We start from the raw sequence: 20,700 nt of genomic DNA, 5'->3' as shown, positions 1-20,700 counted from the left end.
AGTGACCTGGTACCTGAGGGTACACTGCATTTGGTCTAAGTAAAACACCTCTGGTGCCATGGGATGAGATTGAGCCTTATTGGGCTCCAGAAACTTGCTTTTAAGCCACTTGTCCTCTAAGGTCACGCATCTTGTTCGGGGGCTTCGTCCTTGCGGCACTCTGAATCCTGCACACTGTACCTCCCTTTCGTTAGCTGCTTCTTGTTTTGAGAAAGATGTTGGGGCCAGCAGCAGAAGCCCTTTTGTTCTGGGGAATTCTTGATTTGGGTCCTACAGTGACCCTAAAAGGTTTTTTGTTTTTGTCTCCAGAAGAACAGCTTCTGCCATACTGCTCGTCTTTTGGAGAAAGGAGAAAAGCTTTGCCTTTTCATTTTAGAGAATTGTTGTCTTCTGTGTTCCTACTTCCACCATTCTTTTGGTTCTTTCCACCTTGTGAATATCGTCTTTTCTACATTTTACCCAGAAGGCAATTGAGGGGGAATTAGTAGTTTTGTTGCACATGGACTTTAGATTCATTGAGGGGAAGGGAGTGCTTGCCTTCTCACACTGGAAGCGTGAGCCGAGACTTTGGGAATCTCGGGTTATGGTCAACCTCCAGGGATGGACTCTGACAGGTAAGTAAGGCACTTCAGTGGATTCAAAAGAATGAGTGATACAGCCTTTATACTTATCCTAAGGCTGTGATCATGTGCTGTGACTCGGTGTTCTTATCCATATCCCCACCCCTCATTTCCAACACCCAAAGGCTGTGTGTGTGGTCTGTGGTCTGTCAGGTTCATGATCTCTCTCATCCCTGATTGCCAACAACACTTGAAATCTGATTCTACCTCTAATGGCTGCTTCCAACTGCTCCCCAAGGCAGGTTTATCTACCGATCATTAATCCAAAAATACTTAATGGTTGTCCCTTCCCATAGAATCTTGAGTGTTTGCCCACATTATATACTCTAGCAGATGTTATACATGTGAGGAAGATTATATGACCTAATAAGAAAAACCAGAGTAAGAATCTTGGTCAGTCTGCACTTGAATAGGAAAACTGGTTAGTACCTCATTTAAATTCCCTGGTCTCCCACAAATCAGGAGTACTGGTGAGCCTTAAAATATATGACAAGGACTTTTCATAGATGCAAAATGGGCATTTAAATTGGTTTCGCTGTGCCCTTGTGGATGAAGTGGAACTGAGGCTCTCTACCAAGCTGATGGCAAGGCATCATGATGGCTGCCTAGTAATGTGTAATCATGATAGATGACGGAAGTATAAACGAAACAGGATGCCTGCTCATGAGAGGCTTATAGTTCAGTTGGAAAATTCAGTTCATTAAACACTGAGCTCCGTGCTGTCGTCCTAGGGATCCAAAGACTTCAAAAGAGCTTAGTCTTTAATAGAAAAGCCATGTAAACATAATTACAGAACAGTGTGATAAGTGCAGCGACAGAAACACGTACAGGAGCAAGGTTCATTGCGCATAGTCATGGAGCGTTCGCTGCATATGCCAGACATTATAAACCTACATAGTGGGTTTATGGTGGAGAGTCACACTGACAGTCCTTGTCCTCATGGACTCACAGTCTGACAGCAGACATTAAACAAGTAAATAGATGTGTCAAATTGTGATAAGTGACAAAAACAGTGCTATGAGAAAACGTGGCCAGGATTTAAGGGCAGAAAGTAAACTTTTAGACTGTTAGAATCAGGGGTAAGAAACATTCATTGTGCTGAGACATAGAGAATGAGTGTGGATCTGTTTTTGCCGCTCAAGTAGAGGCATCAGGAAAAGCCTTGGCTAGTTCTAGCTGAAAGGCCAGTGTGGCAAGATAATGGTGAACTTGGGAGGGGAGGGGACAAGATTGGAGAAAGCAGCCAAGACCATGCAGCACCTGCCCAGCCTTAGTAGAGATTTTGGATTGAATTCTGAACACTGTGGGAAACCAGTAAAAGGTTTTATGTATTTGAAAGATCACCCTAGAATAATCTGGAAAAAAGATTAGAAAAAGAGGCAAGAGCAGAAATGGGGAAATCTTTCCCCACTTTAGAAGTCTCTTGCTGTGTTAGGGAAAGATCATTATGAGTTGGCCTTTAGTGGTATTAATGAAGGTAAAGAAATGGGCAGAATTGATAATCAATTTCAGAAAAAGAATGGACAGAATTTGAAAATATGATTGGAAGAGCAGTTGGGACTTTGGAAGAGATGACATTCAGTTTCCTAGCTTGAGCAACAGTGTAGGTAGATGTGGCATTTATCGAGATGGAAAGGACTGGAGGAGGAACATATTTGTTGGGGAAGTTCAAGAGTTTAGGGCAGATTTTATGGAGGAGGTAATCCTTAAAGTAGGTCAAACAAGAAGACATTGTTGTAAAAACGTAACTATATCAAGATGAGTAATAGGAATAGTAAGTGTTCTAAGCATTGAGCAGCCAGAAAGATCAGCAGTTACTAGGGAGATTAGAGAAGATTTCTTGGACGATTTGAGACATGAATTTGCCTGTGAGGATTGGATGATACTTGCATTAAGTGCAAGAAAAATATTCCAAGTTGAAAAATCATATGAACAGAAATCCTGAAGCAGATAAGAGTCATATGAGTTAAGTCATATAAGAACAGACCTGAGGGGGTTGAATCAGGAAATGGGGGAGGGATAATAGTTGGAAAGTCCAGATTTGTTATGGAGGGGTACACAGAAATGTGATCGTCAAGCTGTGATTGGCAACAGGTGGAAATTTGGATGGTTAATCTGATATTTATGTGTAGAATGAATTGAAATCTGGAAGATTGGTTTTTGGTTTGTGTTTTGGAAACTTGTTGGTACCGAGCATAAAAATAAGGGTTTGGATTGATGAATCCAGGGGGAATGAAAAGGAAAAATGAACAAGATTCAGGTGACTTAATGGGGATAGGAAAGAAAGAATCAACGTTAATTTTCAAAAACTTAAACCTTGGTAACTAGGAAGAATGAATCTCGGCAGAAGTGAAAAAGTCGGGAATGGGACTGAGTAAGAAATGGGTTGAATAAGAAGTTTAATTTTAGATAGGTTGAGTTTCCAGTGGAGTGGAATGTCTCATGAAGAATATTGAATGAGATCAGCACAAATACGTCTGTGACTTCAAACACTGTTTTAAAAGAGGGGAGGGAACTGGGTTCTGCATTAAACTCAGATTAAGAGAGACCACTCACTACTCAATGACTATGTTGAAAAGACAAAGAAGCTGAGTGTTCTTCTACTTTACTGTGTGTGTATCATATTGTACTTTTTCTTTTTTCCCTTAATTTGATTATCATACTATATATTTTAAGTGAAGTTTTCTGTACTTCAGGGACAACTACTTTGATCACTGTTCCTTTGTATGAGATTGTGCATTTGCTCCTTTTTTCTTCATGAGTCTTGCCCCTTACTGTGTCCCTCCAACTTTCCCCCCCTTTTAAAATCTCTTTCAAACGAGTCTGGTTGGAAAAAACAGGTTCTAGGGGAAAGATGCTTTCACTCTGAAAACCTGTGGAAGTGATAACATGGTGTAAGGAATACCGAATTACTCCCTGAAACCTGACAAATACTATGACCGCAGTCAAGACATTTGGCTTTGGGTCATACATTCTTCCTCTGATGTCCTAATCTTTTGAGATCCTGGAACCTACTAGTCTTTATTTGCTGATGAGATGGGTGACTGTCTTTAAAGTTGTAGTCATGTTCTCACTGTTTGGCTGCTGTGTTTTAGAGAAAAATGCTTGGAAAGGGTGGGGGCTTCCTCCATTAAAGAGCTGAAGGGTTGGCTACCTTCAATTTCTTTGTCTTAGCTTCTTCTTGCTACCTCCCACAGAGATCCATATGGCTTTGGAGATGGTCGAGATACAAGACGTGATCGATCCCCAATTCGAGGAAGTCCAAGGAGAGAGCCCAGGGATGGCAGAAATGGCCGGGATGCCCGGGATAGCAGAGCCATTCGAGACCCCCGAGACTTGCGGGACCACAGAGATAGCAGAGACATTCGGGATCACAGAGACAGCAGAAGTATGCGTGATGCTCGGGACATGAGGGACCTTAGAGACTTTCGTGATCTAAGAGACTCTAGGGATTTTCGGGATCACCGGGACCCCATGTATGACAGATACAGAGATATGAGAGACTCCCGAGAGCCCATGTACAGGTACATATTCAGCCATCCGCGTAGATCTTTGTTGGGGTTTTTTTGTAACAGTCTTTTTTTATGGGTGTTCTGCTGAACTAATTGGAAACTCTGTAAGGACAGTGACTTTATCAGCCTTAGGTTTCCAGTGCCTAGCGAGTGGCGATGTGCTCCTCAATAAATATTTGCTGAATGTGTGGATGTTCAATGAATTATGCTTAGTGAATGAATCTGGATCTCTCCCTGTAGCCTATGAAAGGTAGTATTGTGCCAATGGACAAAAAAGATGGAGTGCAAATTGTTTTGGCAGTGCGAAAACACAGGGAAGATACACACGTAGCCAGTAAGTCTGTGAAAAGACTCTCCGCATCATTAGTCAACAGGGAAATGCAAATTAAAGCCACGATGAGATACCACCTCAAACCCACTAGGACGGCTGTGATAATTTACTAAGGAAAACAACAAAAGAAAAGAACAAGCACTGGCGAGGTGTAGAGACTGGAAGCCTCAAACATTGTTGGTCAGAATGTAAAGTAGTATGGCCGCTGTAGAGAGCAGTTGGCAGGCGGTTCCTTAAAAAATTAAATGCAGTAGAATTGCTCTGACCCATCAATTTCACTCCGCGTGTGTACCCAGAAGACTTGAAAAGAGGGACTCAAACAGATAACTTGCATGTAAATGTGCAGAGCAGCACTCTCCACAGTGGCTGGGAGATGGACAAAACCCGAGAGTCTGTCAGAAGGTGAATGAATTAAAAAATGTGATATATCCATACAGTGGAATATCATTCAGCCATAAAATGGAAGGTAATTCTGACACCTGCTGCAACAGGGATGGACCTTGAAAACATGCTAAACGAAGTAATCCAGACAGGCACAAAAGAACAAATAATGTGTGATTCCACTTACGTGAAATAGCTAGAGAAGACAAATTCACAGAGACAGAAAATAGATTAGAGGTTATAGGGATGGGAAGTGAAGAGTTACTGCTTAATGAGCGTTCTGCTCAGGGTGATGAGAAATTTATGTATAGATTTATATGAAATATTTGTATTTCTGTATGTATTTTAAACAACAATTTTTTAAAAAGCACAGGCAGGGGGGATGGGAGTCCTCAAAATTAATACCAGTCATTACTATTAGTTATTTTGCATTTACTTTAAGCCAGAAACTATTCTGAGAGCTTTCTGTACATCCTCCCAGTCATTTTGCAAGGCAGGTTAAGAGTCACAGCCACCGAACTGATACGCGGTGAATCTCGTTTGTCTAATCCCAGAGTCCACTGCCTTACTGTGCTGCTTCCTCACAGGGGACTGGGCCTTGAAGAATTCTCTATATCTGAGTTTTGCAGGATAGGTGAGTTTTAACTTTGTGCAAATTTCTCCCACTTTTCAGGAGAGAAAGCTCTTATGACCGATACCTGCGAATGGATGACTATTGCAGGAGGAAGGACGACCCTTACTTTGACCGTTACAGAGAAAGCTTTGATGGACGAGGCCCTCCAGGCCCAGAAAGTCAGTCTCGTGCAAAAGGTAAAGTAGCAGTTTATTTGTTACTGATAGACCACTTTACAAATAACCAACTGGAAAGGGACTAGCGACTTGGCTAAGCAATCCACAAAAAGAAGAAATACAGATAGCCTATTAGTATGTAGGGAACATTTAGCTTGAAAATAATTTGTAAAATGCAAGATTACTATCATCTGCTTTAGTCCTGTAACAAGAAGTAAACACAAAATTGTAGCAATAAGAAATGAACAAAAGATTACAGCTGGAGAGGATTAATAAGTGCTTGCTTTTTGCCTGTTAACCAAATAACTACAACTGTCTGCACTCTCTGTGCGGCATGTGATGTGGGGTTTTTTTGTTTTATATGTAATTTTTACCTAATAGTGTCTCTTTTTTAGATAAAGACAAAATGTTTTTTCAAAGCCTGATTATTCTCAATACATCCTTAAAGATTTCTTAATTGTTTTGTAGTTGAAATAAGAGCCTCATTTTTAATTTGTAATAAAACTTTACCACATGATTTTTTTTTTTTTTTTCCGGAACAAATTAACAAATACCTGTCAATGAGAGTCTTAAATAATTGTCCCCAAAATGCAAATTAGAATAGTAATGGAATACTATCTTTTACCTGTCAAGTTAGCAGGAATGTTTAAAAATGACAACACCCAATGTTGACCAAGATGCAGAGAACTAGCACTAGGTAATCTACCCCTGTGAAGGGATAAGTTAGTAACAGCCTTTAGAGGGCAGTTTGGCAGTATGCAGCAGATGATGCATTTAAGTGACCATGCCCTCTAATCCAGCCATTCCATTTCAATGAGTTTATAGTAATAAAAAATAATAATACTGGCTATTTTTAGGAGGTAGTCCAGAAGAGTAACTCAGACAGAGTATATGTATATTACGACCTTGGCCTACATACTTGTAGGATTTAAAGTAAGGTCTGTGGCTTATTTTTATAGAAAGGCACGGTCCATATTTCAGTTTTCCTTGTCGGTGTCTTACAGAACGTTTGAAACGTGAGGAACGGCGTAGAGAAGAGCTTTATCGTCAGTATTTTGAGGAAATCCAGAGACGCTTTGATGCTGAGAGGCCTGTTGATTGTTCTGTGATTGTGGTCAACAAGCAGACTAAGTAAGAATCCTTCGGTTATTTCTCCTGAGTAAGGAGAAGGGTCGGAAGAGAAATGAAGGCTTCCTTTGGCAGCCGTACCCACTGAACTTGGGCTGTGGGTTCTAGCATTGCTCTCCTACATTGAGCCAGAGTTCTGTCAGTTGTGGCTTGACAGAAAACCCATTGCAAACTGGCTTACGCCCCAAAGGGAAATTTTTAGTTTGCTCGACTGGGAATATCAGGTATGGCCACATCCAGTGTCAAACCACGTCATCAAGACTTGGTCTCTGTATTACCCTCATTCTCACGCAAGCTTTCTACTGGAAAAGGCAGAATGGCACTAACCCTATACATCTGTCTCAGCAAAAGCCTCTGTTTCCCAGTGCTTCCATTTAAAGGCCTGGAATTGTTTCTCATTGGACTGACCTGGCTCACTGTCCCATCCTTGAACCAGCGGTGCTAAGATTCCCGATTAGCCAGGGCTGGGTCATGTGCCCCATTCCTAGAGCCACAGGTGGAATTAGGCCTGTGGAATCATGTGGACTGAGTAGGAGAAGGGTGCTTTCCCAAAGGAAAACTGAAGAGGGAATATATGTTGGGCATGCAAAGCAATAGATGCCCCCTTCATGGAGCCACCCCGAATCCCCACCACTTCGGGAGGCACGTGTCTCTGCATTTGCCTGCCAGGCCTTCTTTATGAAGTGCCGTGATCTTGCAGAACTGTCAGGAAACCGTTCTAGCCAATCCAGAGTTCACAGTACCTCTTCGCTTGCCGCTTTTTCACATTGTTTCCTGAAGAGACCGAGCAGAGAGGCACAAGGGAGCATAGCAGCTTGCAGGCTTGGCACTGGCTATGTTCCCTTTCCCCAGGTGGTTAGTAAATAACTTCATGTGTTTTCTAGCAGTTTGAGGTTAAAGAGCTAATTTCAAGGCAGAGACTAGGGAAATAGGTGTCGAGACACCAAGCAGCAGGCAGAGTTCCCAGGCTCTGGGCTGCCTTGTTTAGAGATGGATGCCAGTTTTAACCGTGGATAGCTTTTTTTTTTTTTTTTTTTTTCTTGACACCGGATAATAGCTGTTATTTTCTAAGCACCTACTCTGCTATCCCTTGCTAGGCGATTTACTTAAATTATTTTTAATCTTCGCAGTCATCACGTTACATGTGTGTTCATTCAGCTCATCTCTTACATGTATGGCGAAGCTAGGTACTGGGATGCAAGTATATAGGGCCCCTTCCTGTGGTGGAGCTTACACCCTAGTTGGGCAGATGACAACAAAAATGGGGGTATTGGTGATGAGCCCTTTGAGAAGAAATATATCAAGGATCTAATTTAGATTGGAGAGAAGGTCAGGGGAATGACATGAGTGGAGCCATATTCCTGTTTTGTTGGTAAAGAAACAAGTTTGTAAGAGGTTGAAGGATGTGCTTAAATCCTCACAATTTTGTAAGTAAATGATAAGGTTGGGATCCAGACTCCTCCTAGCGTTAAAGCCCATGCTTTTTCCACTCTATTGTGCAGCACCCCAGAGACAGGTACATGCCTCAAGTCTTGGGCAGCAGGATGGTTTTTAAGGATCCTGCTCTGCAGGATCAAGAAAAAGACCTGGGTACTAAGGACTGTGCTGTTGGTAGCTTAATATGTGACCATTCTGAGCTAGGCATAACCATTCTGAACTCTGGTGTAAGGGATGGAATTGGTCTAGATTCTTGGAGCCTGAAGAGGGCACTAGGGAGACACGGGATGCGCTAAGATTTGAACTCTCCATAGGAGCACACACTGCTGGCTGAGGTGCAACAGTATACAGATTGGGAGCTGGTCAGGGAGTGCTCACTTGGATCCTGTTTGTTCCTACAGAGATTATGCTGAATCTGTGGGGCGGAAGGTACGAGACCTAGGCATGGTAGTGGACTTGATCTTCCTCAACACAGAGGTGTCACTGTCACAAGCCTTGGAGGATGTTAGCAGGGGAGGGTCTCCTTTTGCTATCGTCATCACCCAGCAACACCAGATTCACCGCTCGTGCACAGTCAACATCATGTTCGGAACCCCACAAGGTACGGAGGCCCAAGTGGGTTAGAATTCCAGAGATAGTCACTAGTCCATTAATTCTTTGATGCCCTACTGAGAAGAAGCAGGTTTGGGGCAAATGACTCGTATGTCAGCTCAAAGATGGTGGGGCCCTTTTATAAGCACACTGGAGGAGACTTGCGTAGTCACTTACTCGTCTGATATTCTTTCAGTGGATGCAGTTCTGGGTCTGCTATATGGAAAACATTATATTTAGCTCTGAGGTATACATAGCGGGATGCTGGTAAACGTGTAACCACTAGTTCTGGGAAGGGGGCAGGAGGCATTGTGGTTCACAGCATTTGCTGATGGTGTAAATGCTCCCCCTGTGTGTCTTGTTTCAAGCCACCAACATGCAGTCACTTCAGGGACGGTTGGGAAGAGACGTGCACCATCAGCTCTCACCATTGAGAGCAGGTGCCGGCACACCTCTGGCAGACGTGCACCGCATGGAGTGTGCTAGAACCCTTGCTTTCATTAGACTTTGTAATAAGGGACTGAGGACACGACAGGCGATGGGATAGTCTGCAACTGTGCTAGAGAAGTAGAGGGGGCAGGAGAGCAGGGAGGAGGCCCAGGAAGTCCTTGAAGCCCTTCCCTGAAGATGCTTTTAGTACATCGCACTCAGGATGTTAGGACTCAGCCAACCGATGGCCCTGGCCATTGCTCTTCCAGCCCGGACTGGACTTTGCCCTTTTTCCACCACATCGGAATCTCTTTGCCTGACTTGTTACCCATAACCATAAAATACATAGGGCTCTCACTAGGTCATTTGTGTCTCTGAGCAGTAGTTCTCACGATGTGTGAGGGCATTTCTGTGACGTTCTGAGGCTTCTCACCACCCTGTAGGTCACGTTGCCCATGGGTAAGGAGAGGAGGTTATTTAGGGTCACATTTGATCTTAATGCATGACCTTTGAACTGATGAATTCAGAAACAGTAGGCCAGCTCTATCCTGAGTGTCACAGTAGAGAGCCAGACTTTACAGAAGAGCTTTTTGGCCCCCTGCAGCCTGCCTCCCATGGTTATTCCCCATGTGGTCTTTTTGAATCTGTGGGAGACTGTCATGTTTCTTTGGTTTTTACTACAAGTCTGTGATCTAGGAATTCCCCCGAAGAGCCAGCTCTGTGAAAGGTGTGTGTGTTCCCCACCAAAGAAATCTATTCACCTGTCTTTCCAGCCTTCGTCTCCCCCGCTCTGCTCCGCATCGTAAGGCTTTTTGTCACCAGAATGGTTTTCTTGCCGGTTTGAGGTTAGAAAAGGCTTGGTAGAGTCCAGAAGTTGGGCGCTCACAACTGTCATGGGAGAAAATAACTCCTGTCATTCTCTCCTACAGAGCATCGCAACATGCCCCAGGCAGACGCCATGGTGCTGGTAGCCAGAAATTATGAGCGCTATAAGAATGAGTGCCGGGAGAAGGAGCGAGAGGAGATTGCCAGACAGGCAGCCAAGATGGCAGATGAAGCCATCCTGCAGGAAAGGGAGCGCGGAGGCCCCGAGGAAGGAGTGCGCGGGGGGCACCCTCCAGCCATCCAAAGCCTCATCAACCTACTGGCAGACAACAGGTACCTCACTGCCGAGGAGACTGACAAGATCATCAACTATCTGCGAGAGCGGAAGGAGCGCCTTATGAGGAGCAGCACCGACTCTCTGCCTGGTGAGCTACGTGGCAGGGCCGAGGTGAAGTTCTGACTCTGCATTTCTCTAACCCCCAGGCTCTGTTGGGAGGGTGGCAGGCCCAAGCTCTTTGGGGTGGGTAAGGGCAATGAGCCCGTCCCCTGGGTTCTCCCACGGGCCATCCTTGCTGATGTAATGATAACGTAACATTTGGGTACTGAATTCCAGTCCCTGTAGTTAATGTGGCGATGGGTGGGCTAAGATTGCCAGCTACCTGGTAACCGAGATGGATGCCTTTGTTCCTTTAAGTAGTCCTCTGGGGCACCTAGGCTGTTTTCTGGAGACAGCATATACCATGAAGTAGCTCCTTTGGGAAATTGATGTTATAGTCTGTGTACTATGTGATTGATGTGATCAGTGATTGTTGTTCTTCCCTGGCTGTTAAGCCTCCTGCCCGCGGAGGGTACTTTCAACTAGATACCTCCTCCTTCTGTCTTTTAGGCCCGATTTCCCGCCAACCACTCGGGGCGACCTCGGGTGCCTCGCTGAAGACACAGCCAAGCTCCCAACCGCTCCAGAGCGGCCAAGTGCTCCCCTCTGCTACACCCACTCCAGCTGCACCCCCCACCTCCCAGCAAGAGCTTCAGGCCAAAATCCTCAGCCTCTTCAATAGTGGCACGGTTGTGGCCAATAGCAGCTCTGCATCCCCTTCAGTCGCTGCCGGAAACACCCAGAACCAGAATTTTTCCACGGCAGCGAACAGCCAGCCTCAGCAAAGATCACAGGCCTCTGGCAATCAGCCTCCAAACATTTTGGGACAGGCGGGATCTGCTCGGAACATGGGCCCCAGGCCTGGGGCTCCTTCCCAAGGGCTCTTTGGCCAGCCTTCCAGTCGCCTGGCACCTGCTAGCAACATGGCTAGCCAGAGGCCCGTGTCTTCCACAGGTATCAACTTTGACAATCCAAGTGTACAGAAGGCTCTGGACACCCTGATCCAGAGTGGCCCTGCTCTCTCCCACCTGGTTAGCCAAACTACAGCACAGGTGGGGCGGCCCCCGGCCCCGTTGGGATCCTACCAGAGGCATTACTGAGGCTAAGTCTCTCAACTGTCCCCAGTCCCCTCATCCCCTGGCCTCCTCCCACCTACTGCGTTCAAATAGAGTTACTTGGAGGATGTTCTCTGCGCCTCTCCAGGTCTACATCGAATGTTTCTACCACCTGCTCTCTCTTCTGCCCAAGGCTTTGTTGCTTATTCCTTCCAGAGTCAGAGTTTATACTGCATTTGGGGGTGTATCTTTTTTTGTCGTTTTTGGTTTTTGTTTTGTAGAAAATAAATATCTCTAGGGTCACTTGGGCAGTATAGGTGTCCGGGCTCAGTTTATATTTCATGGGTTTCTCTGGTCTCTGTCAGCTGGATTTGGGGGTTGAGGAGAAGGAAGAAGCCACGCCCCGATCAACTGAGTTTGGAACAGCATTTTCATGTCCGTCGCCACCGCCTTTGTTCATTTTGAACCTATCGAGGTTTTTTTCAGCTTCACACAGGCCGACCAGAGCTCAAGCTCCTGTCTGCAGCTGCTTCCTAGGGTTGCAGAAAGCCAGCCTGGGCTGGGCAGGCACGGTGTCCTCGTGCCCCGCTCCATGTGTATGGGGTCTGCCGGAGGATTCATAAAGCAGCTGCTCTGGGGTTTGTCTAGGAGAGTGCGTGGCGGCCACGGAAGCAGGCGCTTTTCTGCCTAATCCAGGGTTGTTAGTTTGGGGTTTTCTTTCTTTCTTCTTTTCTTTCTTTTTTTCTTCCTTTCTCTTTCTTTCTTTTTCTTTCTTTTCCTTCCTCCCCTTTCCTTTTTTTTCTTTTTTCTTTCCCTTTCTTTCTTTCTTCCTTTCTTTTTTTCTCTTTCTTTTCATTTCATTGGAGGATCTCCAATGGATTGAACAGCTCCAGTCACCAGCAGTTCAACAAGAACTGTAATCTGGGCCCTGACCACTCTCACCCCCTTAACGTTTTTGTCAGCTTCTCCCTCTCCAGTGCTGGTTTCATGGAGGTTCTGAGAAAGCAACTCTAGACTCTGGCAGGGAACACCCTTTTTTTTTTTCAGTGATTGTTTGAGCTTTTGGCTCAGAAATCAGGCTCTTATTTTCATTTGGACTCTTCTGTTTCTGAGCAGCAGGAGGTAGGGACCATTTTGATGTCAGACTTTTGGTAGCTGGGCATGTCCTTGATATAGGTGGTTGTTCATAACTTTTGAGCCAGAGTGAAATTATTGGAGGACTTCTGGCTGCTGCTCTCTATGGAGCCAAAGGAAGCTGCCCTCTCCCTAGGGATGGTGCTCATCAGAGCCCTGTGGGTCACAGTCTCAAGGGTCCCCTGCAGGGATGAGGGAGGGCAGGGACCTCAGCTGAGTCCTTGCCAGTGGCTGAGCGAACAATGCTTTCAAAAACTCAAGGTCCCCGATGGCAGCGTTTTATGTTCTGACCTGTTTGTGTTCTATAGTGTTTTTTTCCTCTTTGGAATTCTGTGTTGTTAATAAGATGAGATGATTACTTTTTATTAAAATGAAAAAGTAAAAGCTGTGTTGTCTTTTTGGGGTGTGAATAACTGCAGGGGCATTCCCTCCCCAGTCAGAAGGTGAGGGCCCCTGACGGAACATTGACTGGTTTCCGTCTGCCATGACGCCCACCCCCTCTTGTCCTCATCTGTGGTTGCGGTCAGCCCCGAAAACCTCCTCTAACCCTAGTCCTCTTCTGCCACACCTCCCCCGGTCAGAAGCTTTAACATCAGGTCAGAGCAAAAGCCTGCTGGCTAATTATGATGCTGTGTTAAACGTGCTTGTTTGTGGTGGACTCTCAGTGTGGCGGCAGGCTTGTCCGCTCACTCTGGGAAAGGGACGTTTCTGAGGAGGCCGTTTCTGGCCGCTGGCCAGTGGAGCAGGGTGCTCTCCTGCTTCGATTTGGCCTCAGCTGCCACCCTGTGTTCTACCCACTATGTGGGCAGTTGGCAGAACCGTAGAGTCATAGAAAGTGGGAGCCTGGAAGAGCATTTAAGGGCCAGGAGCCTGGGGAAGGGGGCGAGGTCGACCAGCAAGCAAGGGCCTGACCTGGTTGTCCCCGGCAACCAGACCCTGAGGCGCAGCCCAGCCAGGGACCGTGGGTCGGGGTGTGATGAGGCAGGGCCCCTTCCGAAGAGCCACCTTGAGTTCCGCTCCTTCCCCCTCAAGGGTCCATACAGCATACCTCAGGCTGTGAAGGGTATAATAAAATTATTTTTATTGCATTTTGTGCAGACGGGAGTCTAAAAAATACAGTAAAAGCTGTAAAGCATTAAATGGGAGCAGAGGAGCATTCAACAAGAAAGGAAAGAACCAACGCGCTCCTTTCCGTGTTGGCACAAAGAACACAAGATCAGTACTGAGGCGGAATGCGGAATACTGAAACACACTGAAAATTAAAGGCAGGCCTAATAATAGTAATAAATAATCTTGATTTGGTTTGCAACCTCTCCTATTTACAAGGGTTTTCAACTTCATTGCATTGCCCTGCACATAGATCGGCTAAAACAAAAGCAACACTATCACTACGAGGCTATTGAAATATTGCACTTAGAATAAAAGTCACTTGAATGGACATGAAACATCTAGCTACAATGATTATAAAGATAATTTGATGAATGACCTGTGATAACATTCATAACAAATATTGCACATGTAGCACAGAAAACTTGGGTTTTGTTATGGGATGTTTGTCTTCTTCAACAGAAACTTTGCTCTTGCCAACCAGACATTCTGGGCCCAGATAGTGCAACTTTGGTTCCCTAATTGGTGGTGTTGATACAGCCCCTTCCCCTTCTGCCCAGGCTGCCACTTAGCCTGGGGATGCTCAGGCCCCCAGAAGGCTAGACCCAGCTGTGGTTCTCGAAGGTCTTTTGAAAGATGCAGGGGGGTCAGGTGGGGGGGCCTGGTGTCTTAATATTTCCAACCTTCTGGAGAGTCCATCTTGCCCCCTTATCAAATCTCAGAGGGCCTTGGCCTAACAGGCAGATACTGAGACCTACCTCCAGCCACACCTGACCCAGTCTATAGACGGCAACAGCTCCAGCTCTCCGCCTTGGGCTCAAAGGGAAGGAGGTGGTGAGGTCAGGAGTACTCAGTAGCCCCAGCTCCGGGAGGTGGGCAGGATGTCTAACTAGGTGCAAATGTCAGGGACCTGGAGCTGGAGGTACTGAACCCGGTCCCAGAGGGCGCGGGAACGAGCATGCAGTGCCTGTCCCCCTTAGTGACGTGCCCTGGGGGAAGGGAGCCCGCCCAATGCGCCTTCTCTAGGGATAGACGGCGCCTCTGACCGGGCTGCGTGGAGCAGAAGCGCCAAGGACTGGAGTTGGAGAAGCCAAAGAAAGGCTTTGGGTCCTGGTTGGAGGAGGGCAGAGAGGCGCTTAGAACAAAGCACATGGCGACTCCAGCCCTCCCCCAGGCCCGGGTGCCTGGGAGACGCAGCTAGAGGCCGCTGCTGGGCAGCAAGGCCCGGCCCCGGCACGCGGGAGAAGGCGGCTGGGTCCCCGAGGCCGGAGCTGCCAGCTGCCGGGTGGGGACAGGGGAGGGAACATCAGGAGCAGAGCTGGGGCCTCCCCGGTGGGTCTGGCCCCTAAACCCAAATCGCTTCCCCTCCTCCCTCGCCTGTCCCAGGGACGCAACTCCGGGGAGGGGACGCCCTCCAGCTCCCCGGTTTCAGTCTTTGGCGAGGAGCCATGGGATAGGGGGAGCAGGCGACCGGCCGACGAGGAGAGACGCCCGCTCTCCGATGAAGGCACGGGGGCGGGGCTTCCTCGGTCTCTCCGCCCCCCATCCCCTCACCACCCCCGCCCCCAGCAGCCCCTCCCCGGTCCTGGCTCCGGCTCGCGGGGAGCCGAGAGGCGGCTGCGCGCGTCTCCGCAGCCGCTGGGAGGCGGATCCAGGAAAAGCCGGGCGCTGGTCTCACCCCATCTCCAAAACGAACTTGCGGGAAGGGTCGGAAGCCTGGGGCGCGCGGGAAGGGCGAGGAGGCGAGAGCGGAGCGGGGGTGTCGAGGGGCCAGGACCACGACTCCCGCCTGGGCCGAAAGCACTTTTGCTCCCAAACTCGCGGACGTCCAGGAACACCCAGCCTCCCGAGGCCGCCGCCTGCCGCGCGTGCCCCCAGCGGGAGAGCTCGAAGGCGGCGAGCAGAGAAGTCCGTTGCGCTTCTAGTCACAGAAATATGGGGACGTTAAAAATACACGCGATGTCTCCTGTACACTATGTATAGGCGCGGCCCCGCGCGGAGGGGCGGCGGGTCGGGCCGGGCGCGGCCTCCCCACCGCGCGCCCTCGGGCCGCCCGGGTGCCGGGCCCGCGCCGGGGCGCCGAGGAGGACCGGGCGGGGCTGGGGAGGGGACGCGGCCGCGCGGCCCGCGGGCGCTCCTCACGGCCCCGCGCCTCCGCCCTCCGCGCCTCCCCGGCCTTATTGCAGCGTCTCCTCCGGCGGGGCGAGGCCGGGCCCGCAGAGCGACGAGCCAACGGGGCGCTCGGGCTCCGGCCTCCGCGCGGGGCGGTCCCCTCCGAGTCAGCCCCGAGCGGCGTGGCCTCCGGGCTTCAGGCAGCGGGGAAAGGGGCCAGGGCGCGGGCACAGGGTCTGTATGTAAACGGTGACAGCGGCGGGGGGCGCGGCGAGGGCTCCGGGGCCGCCGGCCGGGCGCGCTCGGGCCCGGGTGGCAGGTCCTGGCTCTCAGGAGTAGATGGTGATGACCTCGCGGCCGCCGCCGCGGACCAGCATCACCCGGTCCAGGTGCTCGGTGAGGACCTCGAGGAACTCCATGTCTGAGCGCCAGTCAAGGAGAAAAGCCGCGTCCCCTTCGCCAAGACGGAGTGGAGGGAGGGTCGCGATCGGGCGCCGGGGACCCCTGGGCCCGCCTCCCGGTCTGAGGTTCCTGACGCGGGAACGCCTCGGCTCTTCCCTCCCAGGACGAGGACCCCGTTGCCCCTGACGTCCGCCTCCCTCCCGCACGCCCCACTTTAGGTCCTGGATACAATTTTCGTCACCGTTGCGGTTGCGGGGAGGTCCAGGCATGTTGAGCAACACCAGCTTGGCATCCCGGGATTTCTTCACGATGACCTCGTTCAGCCGCACGGCAGTGTGCATGCGCCGCACGTTGGACTGGTTCCTGGGGGGGGCAGGAGGGGAGGCGGGCGCGTGAGCCCGAAGCCGGAGGGCAGGACCCAGTGCCCTTCCAGCCCCAGGCGCACTGGGCCGCTGGCACCGGTCAACCCCAGACCTCTCCAAGTTGGGCTATTCAAGAGACCCCAAACGGCCAGGGGCCCGCGCTGAGGGTTCGTGACAGACTGAGGAGAGCAGGGACCCTGGCCAACCCAGAAGAGAGAATTAAAAAATCCTGAAGCACTTACAAATTCTCCCACTCCCTTCAGGAAACACAAGAGAAGCAAAGAGAGGAAGAACGAGAGAGGGGTCAGAAGAAGGAGGGGCTGAGCACTTGGGCCACCATCCTCCCCCTCCCCCACCCAGCGCTCGCGGGTCCCGCTCTCCCGGCCACACCCCCTTCGCTTCTTCACGGCGCACGTGGGAGCGCCGACCCTCGGCCATCGGCCCGACCCCAGGTCCTCGGATGGGGACGCCCAGACAAGGTCTGGGCGGGGTCTTCCCACCAGGACCTCCTCTGCTCATCTGCTCTGCCACGGGGAGCAAAGACCCTGCAGGCTCACCCCAGCCCCCAGCCCCCAGCCCGCAGCCCCCAGGCCCCTACGGCTTCATGCTGAAGAAGTCCTTGATGCCCTCCGAGGAGACGGGACTGGGGCCCTTATTCTTCTCTGCCACCGACTTGTCCTTGGTCCAGGTGAGATGCACCTTCTCAGGATCGGCCTCGCCCTCCCCCTCAGGCTCCTCCCCCGGGGACGGAGAGCTGCTGGGGCAGCTGGGAGCGCTCTGGTCGTGGATGAGCTGCACCTGGGAGATGAAGGAAGGGGCGGGCAGCACGTGACTCCCTTGGCCGAGGCCAGAGGCGCGGCTCCCACCGGCTGGGGCCAAACCACCCAGGCGCACACCTCCTCTTCTGGCTTCTCCTCACTGTCACCAGCGGTCTCTTCTGGGACGTTGAGGCGGAGCCGAGTGTTGGCTGGATTCTTTCTCCGGATTGAGCCGCGAGACTCATCTGTGATACTCTGGATCTACGGAGTGACACAGGTTAGCGCCAGCTCGGCTAGGAGTCACCACCCGTGCCCTGCAAACAGCTACCTCCAGAGCTGATGTTCAGCCACGAGGCACACTTCTGGGAGCCGTACCAGCTGTTAAAACATTGCAAGGCTTCCATACCAAATAGCTTTTGCCCCGCTGGCCTGGCCGCTCCAACTCATCCGCAGAACCCCTGACCTCCCCACCGTCCAGCAAGCAAAGGGTTAACACTTGGCCCAGCAGGGCTCTATCTTAGCACCTCGGTCCAGTGTCGGTTCCAACTGGTCAGTGCACATGCCATTGTTTTTTGTTTTTTTTTTTAATAGTGTTCACTATCACCCTGGACAACATCCTTGAAGTGCTCACCTTTCCCAGCTCAAAAAGGTACCCACCACTCATTCCCCCGAAGATCCATTAACCAAATCTGAGAAATATATTATCCACACCTGGGAGACCCCCTCAACCATGGTCTGTCGCTCTCACCTACAGGATCGATTCCACAGGCAACCTGTCACCTGCCCCCCAGAGCTCTTCAGTCCCCGGCCACAGTTACCATCACTCATTTCACCAAGGGGTGGGCTTTCATCCCAACTCGGGGCGCCAGTGGTCCACATTACTCACACCTGGGAGATCTTACACCCATACCCCGTGGGGGGCTCATCATCATTACCCCCTGAGAACTCATCAACCGTACCCTAGGAGGTATGCCCCCAACTCCCACCATCAGCTATATCCCTAAATAACCATCTGTTACCCACTCTCGCAGGGTCTATCACATGATCCCCCACACTCGGAGCCCACGCCCATGAGGAATCATCATCCATACATATTTAGCTTCCACGATTCTCCCTTGGGCCCCAGAAGTCACATACAGAGGAAAATCTGTCACCCGTGCCAAAGCCCTCTGCATCCTGGCTGGCAGGCTTGGTAGGTGCAATGTACCCCTGCTGCTAGGGAGGTGGGGTTGAAGGGAATAAGGGTGATGAGTAATACGCTAGGGTGAAGGCCGTGCCAATGGCCAGGAGTGTGAGCCCCGGGCCATCCCTAACCTGTGCAGACCCAGAACTGGCAGCAGCTTGAGGCTCTCAGAGGCCAGCCAGGGCAACCTCACCTCGCGCTCTCGCTCATTCTTGGTTAAATGCATCTGTTTGAGGATCTGAGAACGCTGCTCCATCACCAATGTCTTCTCGTAGGTGTACGCAGAGATATCGCTTTCATGCTGTGGGCGGACAGGGACGGGGGGGTGGCGGGGGGGCAGGGTAGAGTGACAGGGGCAAGGGAGGAAAGCATGAGCTCAGGTGCAAGGCCAAGGGAAGGGAGGCGGACCCCCTTCCTTCTGCCAGCCTAGGGCTTCTCTCTCTAATGACCTAGTTTAACCAATAGCTGTGGGAGGCAAGGACGAAGCAGAGGACAATGCTCTTTGAAGACAATGCCGCTCATTCCCTCCTCAGCCCAGCACAGGACCAGGGTGTGAATGGGTGAATTAATGAATGAGCAGATTAATTAATTACCCGGGTGAATGGAGAAGGGGAAGAAATTTTAAAGGAACAAAGTGATGAATGAATACATATATGGATGAATGGGTAGTTGAGTGAATGACTACATTAATGAATACACAGAGGGATGGGTGGATGCGTAAATAAACCGAGGGGGACGGATGGATGAGAGGCCATGCGGTGTAATCGCCAGGGGCCTGGACTCTGAAGTCAGCCTGCCAGGGTTTGCATCGTGGCTCTGCCATTTGGTTGTCCTGTTGAGCAAATTACTTAACCTTTCCGTGCTTCAACTTCCTAATCTGTAAAATGAAAATGCTGATAATTGTATCTGTTTCACTGGTTGTTGTAAGAATATATATATATATATATATATATACACACACATATATATATAATGTGGCGTAAGACAGTACCTTACATATAATGACTTGGCTATTCTTGTAAAGAAGAGAGGGACGGATGGATGGATACATGGGCAGACTCTTGGGTTACTCGAAGAGAGGCTAAGAGGTAGGTAAGATGGGGAAGGGATCCAGCATCATAAGCTGATCGATTTGGGGGTTGCCCTATTTGGTGCTAGGGCCAAGAGGAAAGAGGGCCGGCTAGGACTCCAGAACTTCAGGGGTGGCTGGTAGGGACTCACCATCTCCACGACCTCGACCTCCGCGGTGATACGTAAATGGTACAGAAAGGTGGTCAGGTCCTTCTTCATCTGGATGCTGTTGTCGTCCATCTGGGCCACGGTGAAGATGCGCATCTTGCACTTCCGCCAGACCTGGAGGGGTGAAGGGGACCCAGAAAAGCCCAGCCCAGACGCAGTGAGAAAATTCAAGGTCAGAACCTAGAGAGGACCCTGTCCCTCACCCTTCCCACCCACCTTCCCCCGCCCCCGCCACACACACACACACACACACACACACACACGCAGACCCAAAATCCTCTACCTTGGAGGCCACTCCCGACAAACCACCCCCCTCCCCCGCTTAGGTAAGAGTCCCCATTAAAGTATCGCTTGCAAGGGTGAAGCAGCGCTCTCCTTTACAAGGCAAGGACACCCGCCAGAGGAGACACACTCAGGTCCTAACATCTCAGGGGAAGGGAGGCGATCAGCCCCCCTCTTCCAGGAGCTCCCGGGGAGGGGCTCACGTGGAGGCTGGCCCTGGCCAGAGCCCACGAGCCACGCAGAGCCACGCTCGCTCACCTTGTGGTGTCGCAGCAGGAAAGGCAGCAACATGAGCATGCCGCCGTCGTGCACAATCCACCAGACGTCGATGCTGCCCTCGGAGAAGCGCTCGGGGTTCCCAGGGAACATGGAAACGTTCTTGGTGACCAGTAGGGCCAGGTGACCAGCTGTGGTTTCCCGGACCAGCTCTGGGGAAGGCCAAGGAGAGGGCCAGAGGGGAGAAGAGCGACCCCGGTCCCTTCCTGCACCAAGGCTCCTGGCACCCAGCACCCCACCCCACCCCACCCGGCCCCGGCCTTGGCCTGAGTAGTCAGAAAACCAGCATCTACGTAGGTCTCATCACTGAATTGTTGTTTGGATTGGGGAAAGCCTCTCGACCTTGCTGGGCCTCAGTTTCCCCACCTGTC

The 20,700-nt window shown here is 50.3% G+C and overlaps 2 protein-coding genes across 7 annotated transcripts in view; one reads left to right on the top strand and one right to left on the bottom strand.

Moving 5' to 3' along the window:
* Positions 1-11,785, top strand: part of NCOA5 (nuclear receptor coactivator 5) — a 29,683-nt gene extending 17,898 nt beyond the window's left edge. The window contains exons 3-8 of one of the 3 annotated variants that reach the window (XM_060619597.3): positions 3,818-4,144; positions 5,518-5,654; positions 6,638-6,764; positions 8,600-8,799; positions 10,148-10,468; positions 10,930-11,785. In XM_060619597.3, the coding sequence (XP_060475580.1) occupies positions 3,818-4,144; positions 5,518-5,654; positions 6,638-6,764; positions 8,600-8,799; positions 10,148-10,468; positions 10,930-11,519 (1,702 nt within the window). In that variant the 3' untranslated portion in view covers positions 11,520-11,785. Of the gene's footprint in view, positions 1-3,817; positions 4,145-5,517; positions 5,655-6,637; positions 6,765-8,599; positions 8,800-10,147; positions 10,492-10,929 lie in introns of all 3 variants that reach the window. The other 2 variants (XM_060619613.3, XM_078444031.2) reach the window with 2 other exon arrangements.
* A 3,027-nt stretch (positions 11,786-14,812) lies between these two features.
* Positions 14,813-20,700, bottom strand: part of SLC12A5 (solute carrier family 12 member 5) — a 35,509-nt gene continuing 29,621 nt past the window's right edge. For 3 of the 4 annotated variants that reach the window (XM_060619570.3, XM_060619582.3, XM_060619590.3), the window contains 8 exons: positions 20,312-20,481; positions 19,754-19,885; positions 18,726-18,833; positions 17,488-17,610; positions 17,190-17,389; positions 16,834-16,848; positions 16,459-16,592; positions 14,813-16,248 (listed from right to left, as the gene is read on the bottom strand). In XM_060619570.3, coding sequence (XP_060475553.1) covers positions 16,157-16,248; positions 16,459-16,592; positions 16,834-16,848; positions 17,190-17,389; positions 17,488-17,610; positions 18,726-18,833; positions 19,754-19,885; positions 20,312-20,481 — 974 coding nt within the window. In that variant the 3' untranslated portion in view covers positions 14,813-16,156. The remainder of the gene's footprint in view (positions 16,249-16,458; positions 16,593-16,833; positions 16,849-17,189; positions 17,390-17,487; positions 17,611-18,725; positions 18,834-19,753; positions 19,886-20,311; positions 20,482-20,700) is intronic. The other variant, XM_060619575.3, reaches the window with a different exon arrangement.

Source organism: Panthera onca, chromosome A3, assembly GCF_046562875.1.
Source record: "Panthera onca isolate mPanOnc1 chromosome A3, mPanOnc1 haplotype 2, whole genome shotgun sequence".
Taxonomy (NCBI): Eukaryota; Metazoa; Chordata; class Mammalia; order Carnivora; family Felidae; genus Panthera; species Panthera onca.
Note: the sequence above shows the minus strand (reverse complement) of the source record. Positions and strands in the feature narration are given on the sequence as shown.